This window comes from Fukomys damarensis, unplaced genomic scaffold, assembly GCF_012274545.1.
Source record: "Fukomys damarensis isolate Sample0158 unplaced genomic scaffold, DMR_v1.0_HiC HiC_scaffold_16, whole genome shotgun sequence".
Taxonomy (NCBI): Eukaryota; Metazoa; Chordata; class Mammalia; order Rodentia; family Bathyergidae; genus Fukomys; species Fukomys damarensis.
The window spans coordinates 6,947,148-6,963,301 of record NW_022900928.1 but is presented as its reverse complement, the minus strand read 5'-3'; the positions used below and the strand labels follow the sequence as shown (position 1 = coordinate 6,963,301).

Below are 16,154 nucleotides of genomic sequence, written 5' to 3'. Positions count from 1 at the left end.
ACTATATCTTGGTTATTATTTTTCCCCATTCCCCTGCCTTCCCTTCCACCCCTCCATTCCTATTTTTTCCTTTTCTCATATTTATTCCTTTCCCTTCCCTTATCCCTCCCATTCCTTTCCCTTTTGGGCCTTAACTTCCTATTTCATATTATCTATTATACATTTTTTTTTTGTTTTTTTTCCCTCGTTGAGTTTATTGGCACATTTTAGGTATACAGTACAGTTGTTCATTATTGGGATCTTGTACCTTTACATGACAGGTCTTGGTTCTCTTTTTTCCCCTTGTCCCTGCCCTCCCATCACCCCCTCCCCCATCCCCATTTACACTTTATTTCCATTTTCTTCATTTTCTCCTGTTTTTTCTTTTCCCTTATTACCTTTCCCCTACCCTTCCCACTTTCCCTAAACCTATACCACTTTTTACATAAATTCTACTTTTCCTGCTACTTTTTATATTTTATTTTTTCCCAGTATCATTTATTTATTTTATCCTTGAAATAGCAATAGGGTTTCCTTAACATGTTCGCTGGGGTGCTTTCTCAGTGGGTTTTACTCCCCCATGAACCAGGGAACAATTCCCCGTTTCCGTTTCGCATCTGCTCCCCAATATCACAACCTGTCCGTGTCTCTGAGGTACATTGTTTCACATCATTTTCCTGCCTTAAAATTTCCAAAACTTAAAGAAAAAAGTGTACCATTCTTATAAAATATCTCTTTTCCAGAAAGTATCTGGCACATTCTGTCATATGTACAGAAGTTTTGCGATATTGTTGTGGAACCTCTCCAGATCTTAAACAGTTCTCATCAAAACAACAAATCTTTGCTTTGTTCTAATTTTCTCTCTTAATATTGAAAAAAAAAAAACCAAGAAAACATCTGAGTAATAGAGGTTCTACATAGATTTCATTAGAAATGTGTCACTGTGACTGAGGGAAGGCAGAAGTTCCAGGAAGGCACTCAGGCCTGTTCTTTCTGTGTTAGACAGGACCATGAGGAGCTCCAGGAGCGGCTGAAAGAAGTCTTTAAGGAGCGAAGCACTATCCTCCGCCAGCTCACAAAGACATCCCGGGAGCTGGATGGGATTAAGGTCAACCTTCAGGTGAGAAGGAAACTGATTAGCTTGACGGCAAAAGATAAGCAGGCCCCTGATTAGCCTCACTAGATTTAGATGCATCTTAAAATAGCTTTTAATATATTGCTGGGCTTGACCATGGTAGTTCTTTCTTGTTATTACATGAGCTTTGAAGTAAAATGGCATTTGAAAGTATAGGAATCTCAGATTTCCAAACACAGTAGGGCGGCAACTGTTTGCTTGGCAAAGCCAGAATTTCCTCAAAGTTTCTAAGATTAATGTGACCCCTGGGCTTTTCCTATTATAAAATGATGGAAAGCAATTAGACCAGTATTTAAATGCATACAGGAAGAATAATATCTAGAAGAGAATTTTAGATTCTCTCTTGAATAGCGCTGAAAATATTTATAATAAATCTCACTACTGAAATGGGTGAACGCCTTAGAAAGGGGACTGCCATCTGTGAAACTATACCCGCACAATGAAATCTCCATCGAAAACCTAAAGCAAGGCCTACTTCAGACAGTCGAAGTCTCTCAATGTGTGATAATGTTTTAATATTTAACTTTAAAGATTGCATTTACCATTAGCCCTGTGATGTACAAAAAGTTTTCTGTGTAGCACACGGTTTAGCTCTCACATTCACAGGTGAGGTTATTTTGGAAATTTTCCTTGCCATACACTATCAAATTTAGAGAAAAAGTTACTTTTAGAAATCAAAGAGGAGCCGGGCATGGTGGTGCCTGCCTGTAATCCCAGCACTCAGGAGGTTGAGACTGGAGGATCACTGTGAGTTTGAGACCATCCTGGGCTACATAGTTCCAGGTCAGTCTCAACTACCTAGTGAGACCCTGTCTCAAAAAACCAAAAAAAAAAAAAAAAAAAAGGAAGAGAAAAAAGGGAAAGAAATCAAAGAGGAAGGCAGAATTTAAAAAGCACACAATGTGGTTCCAGACCATTCTCTATTTCGTGATGACCTGGGCCAGTCCTTGAGTAATGCTGTTACCAACGCCCACCTTTCCCCGCAGCCTGCTGTGGTTCCTTTCAGGATGATGGAAGTGGGGTGGTGATGATGACGGGGTCTTAGATGCTCTTCCTAACATTTTTACTTAATTTTCTCAAGAAGAAATTGCGCAGTTCCGACTATTCAATAAGTCATTGCGCAGATGATGAAACACAGTCATGGAAAGGTTTGGAAATGAATAGCACAGAGCTAGTTGAGGCTAAACCAATGTTGAAGCTGTGGTTCCAGAAGTCTTGTTGAAAACAGAGAAGTCAGAGCTAAGAGGAAGAAGTCACCCACAAGCCAGGAGGATACAGAAACAAGCCCTGGAATGATAATAGCACAGGATTGTTAGTGCTGTTCTGGAAGTGTGCACAGATCATTAAGCACAAGACGATGTGAATAAAAAGGGATGCAAGTTGATTTTGAGTTTTGTAGGAAGCCAGTGCCTGTGGTGCACTTTATTAAGTGGAAATTCACCACATGAATAAAACCGGGAACGGTATTCAAGACATCACACGTTCTCGGAGGCCCAGAACTCACGACACCTTGACAATACTGCGAGCTTGTGGTACAACGTGCAAAAGTGGCTGGTGTTTCTGGGTTCCAGGGTTGCCAGAGTCACTACATCTCTCTACAGAATACAAAATATAATAACGGATGAATTAGGGTTTTGTTGTTGTTGTGTTGTTGTTTTTTCTACCGGGGATCGAACTCCGGTCCTTGCGCTTGCAAGGCAGGCGGTGGCACCACTGAGCTAAATTTTGAAAGTTCAACAATCACACACTTGACTGTAGTTGAGTTTTTGAAATGCTTATTGTTTATTTAGTGTCAAATATTACACCAGATTTTTCATTTTTTTATCTTATTAAATTTTTTTAGCATTTCAAATAATTAAAATGCTATATTCATTATAAAATGTGGAAGCAAGTCCCAAAGAGGCCCCATGTGGTCCCTAAGCTTATATGTATAAAAAATGGTGGTTTCGGTTTCAAATTTATAGTAAATAGCTGTTTAGTGCATTGTACATCTTTTTTTCAAATAGAAGTTCAAGAAAATACTACGAGTTTTGAAAGTTCACGTTTGAAAGTTTTTTCCATCTTTGTAATCCTGGCACCTGACTAGGATAGTACAGGAGAGTTTAGAATCACATTGGCAAATTAATTGGTGCATCAAATTTTGGTGTCCTTAATGGAACATGGATGATTTTCAGCAGATTATACCCCACCTCTCCACCAATGGGACATGTCCTCCTAACCGGAACCTGCACGTAAATGCTCTGCATTTCTGCTTCTCAGCATTGTTTTTCTGATGCAGGGAATCACATTCTAGGCCTCATGTACGCCTAATACATACTCTACCACTGACCTATATCCCCAGATCCTCATTTTTATTTTGATGTAAGATTTCTTCAGTACAATCCTTTACATTTTTAACCTGCTAATCCTTTAACCATGCCTCGGTTATAAAATCGTTAATAAGTGAATAAACCCATTTTTTCTCCCTATTTCACCCACCGTTTTCATACATCTATTTAATCTTCTTTGAGTTGAGCTGTGCAGTGTCTCTGGGCCCTTTAAAATTTACATCTTCGTTGTTTTGATGAGGGGGTGAACTGCCCGGAGTTACTCGGTCAAGATACACTTTGATTTCTAAACGTCACCAGTCATGACCTTCCTTCCCTTCATGTCTTCATTCTGCTTTCTTCCTGTCTGGGGGGAAGCTGCTCTCGAAATAGACAGAGTACTGTTTATTGGCTTCTTCCTCATGAAACCTCAGACAGCCAATGTGGAGCAGAGCCTTTTCATGTGAGGTTCAACCCACCACGTCCACATAATGGTATCTATTATATTGTGCTGAAGTTGCCTCTTTTTAGCAGGAGATTGAGCAATGCATGAGGGTGTCATTATGCCTTTGCGTAGGTCTTTGTATAATTCATGGTAGATATTTGTTACATAAATATTAAGTAAGGAGAGCATTCACTTTTGGCTCTTGTCATTCCCCTACCTGTCACTGCTACTCCATAAACGTGATTATCGCCTCTCCCTTTCAACTTTTGGTGTCAAGATGACAGGTTACTCTGTTAAATAGTTTATTATAGATAAATAAAAAAGTTATCAGGGAACATTTAATGCTACAGATTCTCATAAGGAAAACCTCATGAGGGCTTTGTGCTTTAATTAATGGCTTCAGAGTCTAGAATATGCCAGGATATATAAGCATTAATGACCAAGATGTGACTTTCTCTTTACTCCCTACTTGCAGAGGCCAGTTCATTTTACACAGCCTATTTTCGTGTACCCTAATGCATTACTCATAAATAAGGAAAAAGCAACAGCAAACAGGCCTTTTTGACAGCTTTGAACTTGAGTTGTGTTATTCCTTGACTTACAGAGAGGCTTTCTGTGTCCCACTGCATTTACTGAAATTGTGTCAGAGCTAGTTCAACACGCCTGCAGAGAACACGGTGAAACGTCAGAGGAAGTGTGCAAGATGTAGTTTATATTCACATAAAAAGACTAAGATATTTTGAGAGCATTTTGTCCTCCATCAAATCTATAAAAGCCAAGACCTAGCTCAACCCCTTTCACTCTCCGTGAAGCCATGGACTTGGTGAAAGGCTTTACTGAGTGAATCCTGCACTCCGTGGGGTCCGTCTGGCTTCCTTTGTATTCTTACCTCAAATCACATGTGTGGATAGTCATGTCTTGCACTGTGCAGTGCCACGTGAAATGAGCCTTGCTTTTTCACCAGAATGATTTTCTTTTTCCACTTTTATTATCAGTCTTTAAAGAATGGTGAGCAATCTGCCAAAACTGATGTTCAGAAACTTCTAGAATTGGGCCAAAAACAAAGGTAAGACTGTGCTTTCTTTTCACTTCTCTCTTTTTCTCTCTTCGGTTTCTTTTGCAGCTGCATTCAAGAATGCCCCCAAATTGATTAATATTTGTTTATTCTAAATGCATACACTCATTCATCTGCTTACACTTGATTATATCCATGATCCACTTGGGAAGGTTATCTAAATGAAAATTCTCATACAGTAGACTGGGGATAGGACTTAAGCTTCTGCATTTCTAGAGCACTCTGTGATGGTAGTGATGCTGCTACTCCTAGCCTGTTTGAATGTGAATGGCCAGGAATACTTGCTTTTATTAATAAGAGGAGGCCTGAGCATTGTGTCCATTTGTACACAGCTCTGATACCAAAGGCCTTGATGGGTCATGCTGAAAAGCAAAAATGAATGGTGGCATATTAAGGAAGGTGGTAATCAATTAAGAATACAAGTAGAAGGGCCAGGGATTTAGTTCAGTGGTTCCACTGCCTGCCTTGCAAGCATAAGGTCCTGACTTTGATCCCTGGTACCCCCCCAAAAAAATACAAATAGATAGAGGGCTAGGGATTTAGCTCAGTGGTTTCCAGCACCTGCCTTCCAAGCACAAGGACGAGTTCAATTTCTGGTACCATTAAAAAAAAAATGCAAGTAGAATCATTAGAATGTTATCAGTGTTGACTTGTATATATTTTTTTCTTTTTACTGAGTTTATTGGTACATTTTAGGTATACAGTACAGTTGCATTCATTACTGGGATCTTGTACCTCTACATGACAGGTCTTGGTTCTCATTTTTTCCCCTTGTCCCTGCCCTCCCTTCATCCTGCCTCCCCTTCCCATTTACAAACACTTTATTTCCATTTTCTCATATTTTTTGTTTTCCCTTATTCCCTTTCCCTTACACTTCTCACTTTCCCTACACCTTTAGCCCTTTTCTTCCTACTTCTCATTGTTAATTACCTCATTAGGATCTTGTGTACTCATATAGCTTTTCACACCAGAGAAATCATTCGGAATTTTAAACTATAAAGTTTTTAAATTATTTTTCAAAATTGTTAAAATAATTGTTAAATAATTATTAAATTATGTGTTGAAATTTATTATTTCATTAAGGTAATTATTGTAAAACTATTTTTCAAATTTGTTAAAAGGTATTTCAAGCTAGACATGAGCTAATGTTTGCTAAACATGCTCTAGATGCTACCCTGTATTATTTATTATTTGTATACATTTTTAGAATTTCATCCTTAAAAGTACCTTGTAAAATAGACACTAAGGCTCACAGATCAAATATTTTTGATCAAAATGTTTGTGAGTTTCTGAAACTCATTCCAGTTGGAGTTGAATTGCTCTCTTACTCAATAACTGGATCTTTCCAATTCGCTCGCTGACCACAAAGCAGCAAACTGTGGAAAACTGATGCAGAAATTGCTCCATGGAGTCAGTTATAAATTACTTTCATCATCCTCTGTCTCGTCCAGTGACCCAGCCTGAATTCTAAACCTGAAACCTGTCATTGGCACTTATTTACAGTGTGTCCATGACGTTTCATAAAACATCAAAACCTGGTATCAAGAACTGACTCTTAATTATTTATAATGACATGTTTATTATTTCTTGAGCACGAAATTTTCTTGAAATTCCAGGGTTAAACAAAGCTTGACTAAATTATTGATTGGAGCACGTTTCCAAAAGTTCTTTATTTTGGAAGATTATATTAGCTTGAAATACATCACTTCTTAAAACACCTATTCATGGCATCATCCAAATATTTGTGGATAGTTGAGTTCAGAGTGGAGAAATTTGTTTTGAAAAGAAATAGGGGTTTTCAATTCATGTATAAGATGAACAAAATCCTGGGACTTGTGACAACATGGATGATCTGAAAACACCTTGTGTTACATGAAATAAATAGTAAAGTTTTTTCTTGATCTCACTTTTCTGTGGGCAATCTAAAGAAGTTGACCTCGTAGGAGTGGAGAGTACCACCCTGATTACCAGGAGTGGCATGGTTGAAGAAAATGGTTGAGGAGATATTGGTCAAAGTACATAAGCTTTCAGTCAGATAGAATGAACAGTAAAAATACACTGTTTCTTGAAAAAAAAATTGGGGCAAGAAGACACAACTGCACAGGAGACCAAGAGACATGAAACACACTACTTTTTGTAAATCATTTCATTTTAGACAAGGAGAGTTAATTTAAGAAAGCAGAAGTGACCTATGTACATTGTAGGTACAATAAGAGGGTTGTATGGACTAGAGAAGAAGGAGTTATTTAGGGCAGATTAGGTGATAAAGCTGTATGCAGAATAGGACCAAAGATAAAAACAGCTGTCCCAGAATAGACTTTAGTGATGAACAACACGGAATTCATTTTAGATATCTCAGTAGGAGATGATGCAATTAGAGAACTTTTCAGTGAAGCCCACTTACGATAGAAATAAAGAGATGCAAACAGAATGAGAAAAGAATAGTTTACACATAAGGACAGAAAGATATTGACAATGAATACCAGTGAATGAAAGAAAATAAATATAGCCTTTCTTCTACACAGGAGAGATACAGGAGAGGAGACAAGGTGGTCCATGATGGGAATAAAGGAAATTATTCATTTAGTTTGCTGATGTTTTCTTAAAGTATCAGTGTCTGGTTTTAGAACATGCGAAACAGACAAGTCAGGAAAAATATGATTAAATTTCATGAGAATTTTTTTGGCTCATCTACACTTTGTCCTCATGTGCAAAATACCAGATGATGGAACCAGTCTTTCAGTGAAAGGACAAAATGTAGAAGATAGTTGGTACTGTAATTTCCAAGTTTTATTCAAATTGGAAGTCTTGTTTTAAATGCACAAATATTTTTTTGGATAAAATTCAGGTCAACACAAAAACTCAATCAATTCCAACAATAGAAACTTTCAAAATGATATAGCATCTGGTATGTTCTCTTTTGCTATTTACTTAACAATGAAATATAAAGTCAAAGTGACATGACTTTGAAGGACACTGAAATAAAATCTCCAAAAGTATATTGATAAACAGTAAAATAATATTTTTTTACAAAGATGAGTTGAAATCACCTCTGGATATTAAAAATATTAATTATTTGAAAATTTAGAAGTCTTATCTAATCTGAAAGAGTGCAATGTGTCAAAAAAGACTTTGGCTCTACATCCAACTCTCAATAATCACCGTGGCCTCTGAAACCAAGGTCTATAGATCCTATTTGGTCTTTAACCATACAATGGTCCCCAGGAACCACATTTCTTCTGTATGACTCCTTATCTACTGGGCAGAATTCACTAGTTCAGATTCAGCCACCACAACAAAACAAAATCAGTTAGAACTTTACTCCTTAAACCAAGAGGAAATTGCATATTCTATCTGCGTAACTGAACTAGATTTCAAACAAACTCAGTGGATATGTGGTGGACATGAACATCTATGTGAAAAATATGTACTTCTGCCCACAGAGATAGAGTACAGTATATGTGTTTGGAGGTGTCAGGAAGAAATATGTTGATTTAAATATTACATTTTCAGAAGTGCTCATACAGCATAGATCGTATTCATAGAGGATTGCTCAGACAGGTTTGGAGACTTTAAATGCATCATTGCAGGGTAAAAGGATAGACCCCCCAACAAAACATCCTGATAAGAGAAGAAAATGAGAGATATAACTTTATATTTTCTACATTATTTAAGGTTGATTATTGGGAGGCAATTATAAATTAAATCTTCTAAAAGAACTTGCAGTGGAGTTCTAGAAAACTAAAAACTTGACAGGCATAATGGCACATTCTCCGCCCCTATGTTCATAATTATGTTAGATACTCTTCCATAAATAATTTTGTGAATATACATTGTATATTTATAATTTGGGAGATAAATGAAATGGCTACCATCTAACATTCACATGCCATGCATTTCTATGCTAACACATCAACATTTAAATAACCCTTCACAGTTGTTACATTGATTCTGTTTTGTTGCAGTTGCCAAATTGGAACCAACTAATTCTGACCAGTAGCTTAGGAGTCATATAGATAAAGTGTGGTGCCTGGGGAACATTTTTATGGGTAAAGGACAAATCTTTAGACTTAGAGCTTCAATTTGGTGCCAGATACTGCCCTAGATTTGCCAGAGATTGTATGGTCAAATCTCACCGGGTGATGTGAAGTTGTATCAGTTAATTCTCTTGTTACTAGGACCGAATGACCCGACACTACAATTTAAAGGAGGGGAGATTTGTTTGGCTTAAGGTTTCAGAGAATTCAGTCCATAGTTATCTGGCAATATTATAAGAGAAAAACCTAGCATAACAAAGCTGCTTGGTTCGTGGCGGGTGAGAAACAGGACAAAAGAACAGCACAGGAAAGAAAGAGACTAGGGAACAAAAACAGTACCAAGATTACACCTCCAAGAGCCACACAAACAAATCTCCTATGTTTCTCTTCATCCAACCAAATTGATATCATAAATGGTCACAATCCAACCCTCCCCACTCAACTTGACCCTTGGGCATATCACTTTAAAACATACTTAATATAGACAATAACAAATTAATAGCCCCACCTAATATGATATAACTATCTTGTGCACAGCCAAAATACAATAATCTCCTTTCCCCCATGGTCTTAACAGTTCTGGCATGTCTTAAAAGTGCAAGTCCAAGGTCCCATTGAGATTCAAGGCAAACTCATAGCCATGAGCTTCAGTAAAATTCAAACTGTAAGTCATTGTATGTCAAAATGCAATGGACAGTGTAGACACACCCATATCAAAAGGGAGCAAAAGAAGAATACAAAAGAATTGGATCAAAGCAAACAGAAGAATACAAAAGAATTCATGTCCAGCATCCAGGAGCTGTGGTAGTGAGATGTGACTTCCATGGGGCTCAGAAGCCTCCACCACTAAGGTCTTGCTGACTGTCACTCACATAGCCTTCCTTTTGGGCTGTTTCTGCTCCTAGTCTATAGCTTTCCCTGGAAGATGTCCATGTTCCTGCATTTCTGACTTCCAGAGGCTCTAATTCACCTCATGTTTATGCCCATAGTTCCAAGTCCTACCCTTTAAGGGACTCCTTAACTGAGCTCTTTGAAGTCTGGGTGGAAGCCTCCTACATCCCAAAACTCTTGCACTTTGCATGTTCATAAAGCCAGTATACCTTGGTTGATGGCAAGATCTTCCCTCAGCGCTATCAATAGCCAGGCCCGCTGGAACTGTGGTTGCAGATTGTTTTGTCTGGTTTACAGTTTGGTTTGTCTTGGACCAAATTTTTGAGGGTAAAGTTAAAAAAAAAAGTTTAATTTACTAGCAAAGGGTCAGCCTGCATCAAAGTCTGTGCCAAAGGACCGACCCGGGACTGGGTAACAGTCTGTCTTTTATAGGAGTCTTACAATCATGACCTCATTTTACCTGATAGGACTTTCTAGTTCCCACAGTTCCCATCACAAATCATGGTCACAAGACAGTACAATGTTAACCCAAATGTACCAATTTTTTTCAGGATGTTTATCGTAAGCTATTTCAGCCCACAAGGGTGGGGGCCAGAGTTAGGAGGGCAGGACTGGTGACATTTCTTTCATCTTATCACCTCTTTAGCCATATATTTTACAGAAAGTTTTATAGTTCAGGGACTGTTATCTTAGCTTGAACATTTGATCTCATCCTGGAATGCGGTTTAGCACCTCAGGCATCTGTTGAATTTAAATTGGGGCTATGAGCCTTTAAGCAATGGTGAAACCTTGGATGTTTCTGCCTCTGAGTACCTAGATGGCTGAATATGGTGAAACAAATACTGGGGAATCAATTTTACACAAGGTCCTTCTAAAGCAGCTGTCTCACATACTCAATTCAAATTTTTACAATTTTTCATCCTTGAGCTTGCATTGGGTGAGTTCTTGCTGATTCTTAAGATGCCCTCAAGGGACTATTCTCTTTGTCCTTGTTCAAAATACTTCATTTCATTTTGGCATAGTTGTACACATGGTTTGTTTTGGACCAAATTTAAGTTTTTCAACATTGTCTGCCTTGGCTTTTGTTCATATTTTTTAGTCTAAAGGCAGCCAGTAGCACCAATGCCACAGCCCAGGATTGGGACTATTTTAATAGTTTCTCTGCCAGATCAATTAATGCGTCTCCTATAATGTTTCAAGACATGGGGAAAATGTAGAAATATTTCTTCCCAAGGTTGAGCGCAAACACCCTCTAGTCCAACTGCCAATAGAGTTCTTGTTTCCAAGAGGCACCTCTGGATCCTGGCCCTTATTGTCTTCATTCTTCCAGCATTCAAGTCACTTTAGCTACTTTTCCATCACTGGGAAAAACATTGAACAATCACAAGTTAAAAGGAGGTGTTTATTTTGTCTATTATAGAAATTCACTCCAGTTTTTTTTAGGCTCAAATGTAGAAACTCTGTGGTAGGAGGGCTTGGGTGGAGGAAAGCTTCCCAGACCATGGCAGCCAAGAAGCAGAGCAAAAGGAAGAATCAAGCGGGGAGACACTTTTCCAGATCAGGCCCTCATCCATCTACCTCTTCCAACCTAGCACCACCCCTTAATTTCACATTTAGCTGTAGGGGCTCTAAGATTCAATCGCCTTTCAAAAGCCTATGAGCACATGAGTTCCTTGGAGACATCTGGATATAAAGCATAACAGTCTTATCAACTCCTAACCGAATCTGTCATCAATTTTTTATAGCATTCAAGGTTTCTCGAGCCCAAATCTCCCAATCTTCCCAAGCTCCTTCCACAAACCAGCTGCAAAGGATTCTGGGCCAAATGGCTAGGTGTAGTCACAACAGTGACTCCACTTCTCTGCTACAAATTGTCCGAATTAATCAGCTTTTCTGTTGCTGGAACCAAGCTTCCTGACACCACAAATTAGATCAGGTTTATTTGGGAGGTTTATTTGGCTCACAGTCTCAGAGAGTTCAGTCATGGTCAGCCGGTGCCAGAGAAAAGCATCACTGAAGAAGAAATCTGCAGTCAGGAAGCAGTGGGAAAGTGTACCAGAGGGGCAGGGGTGAGGAAGCAGATACTGAAGTCACCTCCACGTTCCACATAGAAACACCGGAAGTGAGCTTTACTGGTCTTCTAGATGTGCCTTACCTCTGTGAAGGCCGTATGTCAGGATTAACAGTCATACAATTGCTGCAGAACTAAGTCTGCTCTGCAATCATCTCCCTGGGGCATAAATTGCAGCTCTGTGAGATGAAGTTGTTGCGGTCTGCAGAAAGCCCGAGATCAGTGAGCACTGGAAGGAATGTGAAAAGATGGCAGCAAAAATTGAGAGAATTAGAGAATGGAAGATCCACTCATCTGTTATCCCTACCAACATTCATTGCCATTATAATGTGCAGAATGCGCCACTTCTCCAGTTTGTGTTAACAGGTTTTACTATTTATTTTCCATTTTAGTACTTGAAGTGCTTCTAAGTATCAACGTGAGGGACTTTCAATAATCAATATATTTTATAATTTAACTATTTTTTAGATGTTTTGCATATGTTACTTAAAACAAAAAAATGAATCCTGTGTGGTGGTGTAAGCCTGTAAACCAGTTTGAGAGACTGAGGCAGGAGGATCAGAAACTTGATACTAGTCTGGGCAACATAATAAGACCCTGTTTTGAAATGAAATTTTTTAAAATGAGCTGAAAGTGTAGGTCAATGTGAAGGCCCTGGCATAAAACTCACTATTATAAATTAAATAATTGTAAAATCTTAAATTTAAAATGACTTTTAATATAGTAATATAGCATTTTTAGTTGGAAACACAATTCAGTTGGATTTTGCTTGCTGAATATTTTAGTATTTAATCTCACGTTTAAATCAGTCCTCCCCTTCTCCCTTCATCCTTGGCTTCTTTCCTTCCTATTTCCCTTCTTTCTCTCTCAGTAGAGGCAGGACAGTGATTTTCTGTGCTGTTCCACTCCCTTTCTTGTAATCAGTTTTCTGTCTGTAATATGTTGCCATATTTTGATGAGAGGCTTCTAGGAACGATTTGCCTAAGACTGCAAGGTATGGAAAGCTTTATTCTGTAGAATGTTATATTATGCCATGGGTGCTCTTTGAAAAAAAAAATAACAGAAGAATTCCAGTCTTTAGTGTCCATAGATGAAACCTGTTTGAAACATTGGTTTGAGACCATAACGGCTGCTGCAATTTAGCTTCCACTTTGAGCCAAAGCATGGTGAAGACATCATCAATGCGGCATATTTCATCCACGGAATCAAACCAACTCTAATTATGCTATCACTCATGCTAATTGCATTTTACTTTGCCAAAGTTCAAGTTGATTTCTACCAGCATTTGGGTTCCCTCAGATTCTCGGCATTTCATGTGGGGCATAAGAAATCCTGGAGTAGAAAATCTGGGCCACCATTAATTTCCCTGGGAAAAAAGAGCCTTGCGTTTATGTGGGACTTGGTGGCTCGAGGATGCCACAGGAGCCTGCACCGCTGCTGGTGTTGCAGCAGTGGTCTAACATCTGCTGAGTGATGCTTTTTTGGCATCGTGCTAAGGATTTGGTTCACACACTGTCCTGTAAACCTGACCGTAAACCTACCTGGTAGTTCTACCATTACACTCATTTTATAGATGAAGAAACTGAGTCTGGGAGGGTCTGTCACTGGTCTATTGGGAATATTGTCCTGTCACTTGGTTGAGAATTTTAAACTACTTAACTAGTTTGGGCACAGTTAAGATCGGAACATCTTTCTGGTTTGTTCTCGTTCCTTTGTGGGAGTGCCTGTAGCCAGCATTCCTTCATGCACATACATACACGTGCACTACACGTTATTTATGCCTTGCCTTTTTTCAAGTGTTAGCTTTGGTGGTAAAATAAATCACAGCCGGATAGTGGTATCAGTCTTAAAAGAGTAAATTCTCAATCCTTAAGAGGAATGTAAATTTAGGAAAATATTTCTGTTTTCAACAAGGGAGACAGTTCATATATTTGTATGTTAGTGAGAATGAGCCACAGTGTGTATATAAGACTAGAAACGTTCCCTTTATTATGCCCATTAAATTAGGTGGTGCTTAAGTTAGAAATACATCTCTTTTCCCTTGCTATTACAAAAGTGCTCAGGCCTTGGAAAGGATGTTTAGAGCCCAGTGCTATAGGATTAATCAATTATCAGCACAGAAGGGAGTACTAATTTTATCCTATCAGCAAGTCTGTTGTGACTTTTCCTAACCAGCAGGTCCACATCTCGGCATGCTGTTAGCAAAATCAGCTTTTCAGCCCAAATTAATAAATTGACTTGATTTAACACATTATGTAGCTCACAGATGATTCACATAATGGAATTTTTGCGAAACATCAGAGCAGAGCCATTTCCTTTAAATACAGCATCCTTTTTTATTTTCCTGGGAGACAAGGACCTTTATTGCCAAAGTATTTAGATATATCTTCTTTCCATAACTGTTGCTTTATAAAATTGATAGATAGCAATGCACATAGAGAATAACAGCATGATGTTATATCTCCCCTTTGCTCTTTGTTTTGTGCTAAACTAGAGAAGAGATGAAGTCTCTCCAGGAGTCCTTGCAAAATCAACTTAAAGAAACATCTGAGAAAGCAGAGAAACACCAGGCAACTGTGAGTGTGTTTTTCTTTGTCCCTTTCATGTGGGCCAGGGAAATCATCACTTTGCTTTTTTTTTTTTTTTTTTAATCACTGTGTGGTCTTTTGATCACAACCACATGGAGAAAAAGGAACCTTGCCACACTTTTGGTGGGAATGAAAATTACTGCAGCTACCATGGAAATCGAGGTGCAGGGCTTGACTAACTGCCTTTAATTGGGGGTTTTATTGGATCCAGACACAGTGAGATGAGGGTGCTGCTAGGAAGCGCAGAACACGGGTGCCCAATTCATTGTTTCCTCAGGTCCTTGTGGCTGGATACGCTGCTTATTGTTTCTTCACTGAACAGTAATAAATCATAGAATGTAAATTTACAGCTTATATTCACCCTGCTGGTAGCCAGAGGAACCACGCACAAACTCACGTTCATCCCTGTATATTATGTAAACTAAGATCGGAAAAGAAGAGAGCGTCAACCTTCGAAGAGCAAAGTCAGAAACGTTAGAGAAATGACCAGCTGTGCAAATCACCATGGGCCCTAAAGGCTGTGCTGGGAAGAGGAGGGAGTCAGGACGGCCGTTAACGCTGCCTTCTCAGCGTGCTTTCAATGAGTACTTAGGCTTCTGTGTTGAGATTTCAGGGTTTCCATTTTCCCCCATTTATTCTACTCAACTGGAAACTCCCCATAGGAAGTCAACTTAGCATGCATTTCAGAGTAAGACATTGTGTATTAAAATTCCTAGTGGAAAATTTACACTGTGGATTTGGTCAGGTTCTTTCAAATTGACAGTTTTCCTTATTTACCCATTTTAGAATGTTGAATCTCATTAAAACAACAAAAATAATTCCCTTTAAATTATATCTGGTGTTAGAAGACAGTAGGCACTAAAGTAATATAATTCTACTCCTCTCTGGCTTGTCATTTTCATTTCATATCTAGCACTTCTGAGCGGAGTGAATATAAGGGTATCACTTTATTTCTCAAAATTATATGTCGTCATCATCATGATTACTATTTTTATATCTAGCCATTCATTTATTATTTATTTATTTATTCGTACCGGGGATTGAACTCAGGACCTTGTACTTGCAAGGCAGGCTGTCGAACCACAGAGCTATATCCCCAGCCCTATTTCTAACCATTTTAAAACTCTACCATCTGTTAATATCACCTTAAGTGTTCTCAAGTATAACGTAAGAACGAATATCTGAAAACCAGTTAAAATAATGTCTGTTGTTCATTATCTAGACTTTTCCTAATTTCTCAACCCTTCTGACATTGCTGTTGAGAGTGATATTGTTAAGCAATTTCTGGATACTACTTCGTGGATTTCCCATAATTGTTCCTTAGTATGCTATCAGATTGAGCCTGAACTGAGCTTCCCAGAGTTATGCTGCTTTTGTGGGAATCAGATATAAGAATCATCAGTGATGGTACTGTGTCACTTTCATGTCATAGATAACTACTCATTAACTTTGATCTGTGACTTGCATTTTCTAAGCTGCACACCTTTAATTCTGTTTCTTCTGTCAGTGTTTTAAATAATTTAAATATCATTCATTTGCATATACTTATATAATTAGATAAGTCTATGACAATTTATGTTTGTATGTACATGTGTTTGGGTAAAAAAAGCAGTTTATATTATAGAAA

At 38.4% G+C, this 16,154-nt stretch overlaps 1 protein-coding gene across 1 annotated transcript in view; it reads left to right on the top strand.

Moving 5' to 3' along the window:
• The first annotated feature begins 559 nt into the window (after positions 1 to 559).
• Luzp2 (leucine zipper protein 2) overlaps positions 560 to 16,154 on the top strand; it is a 226,892-nt gene continuing 211,297 nt past the window's right edge. The window contains exons 1-4 of the mRNA XM_010603363.1: positions 560 to 633; positions 982 to 1,099; positions 4,861 to 4,931; positions 14,434 to 14,515. Of these exons, the coding sequence (XP_010601665.1) occupies positions 560 to 633; positions 982 to 1,099; positions 4,861 to 4,931; positions 14,434 to 14,515 (345 nt within the window). The remainder of the gene's footprint in view (positions 634 to 981; positions 1,100 to 4,860; positions 4,932 to 14,433; positions 14,516 to 16,154) is intronic.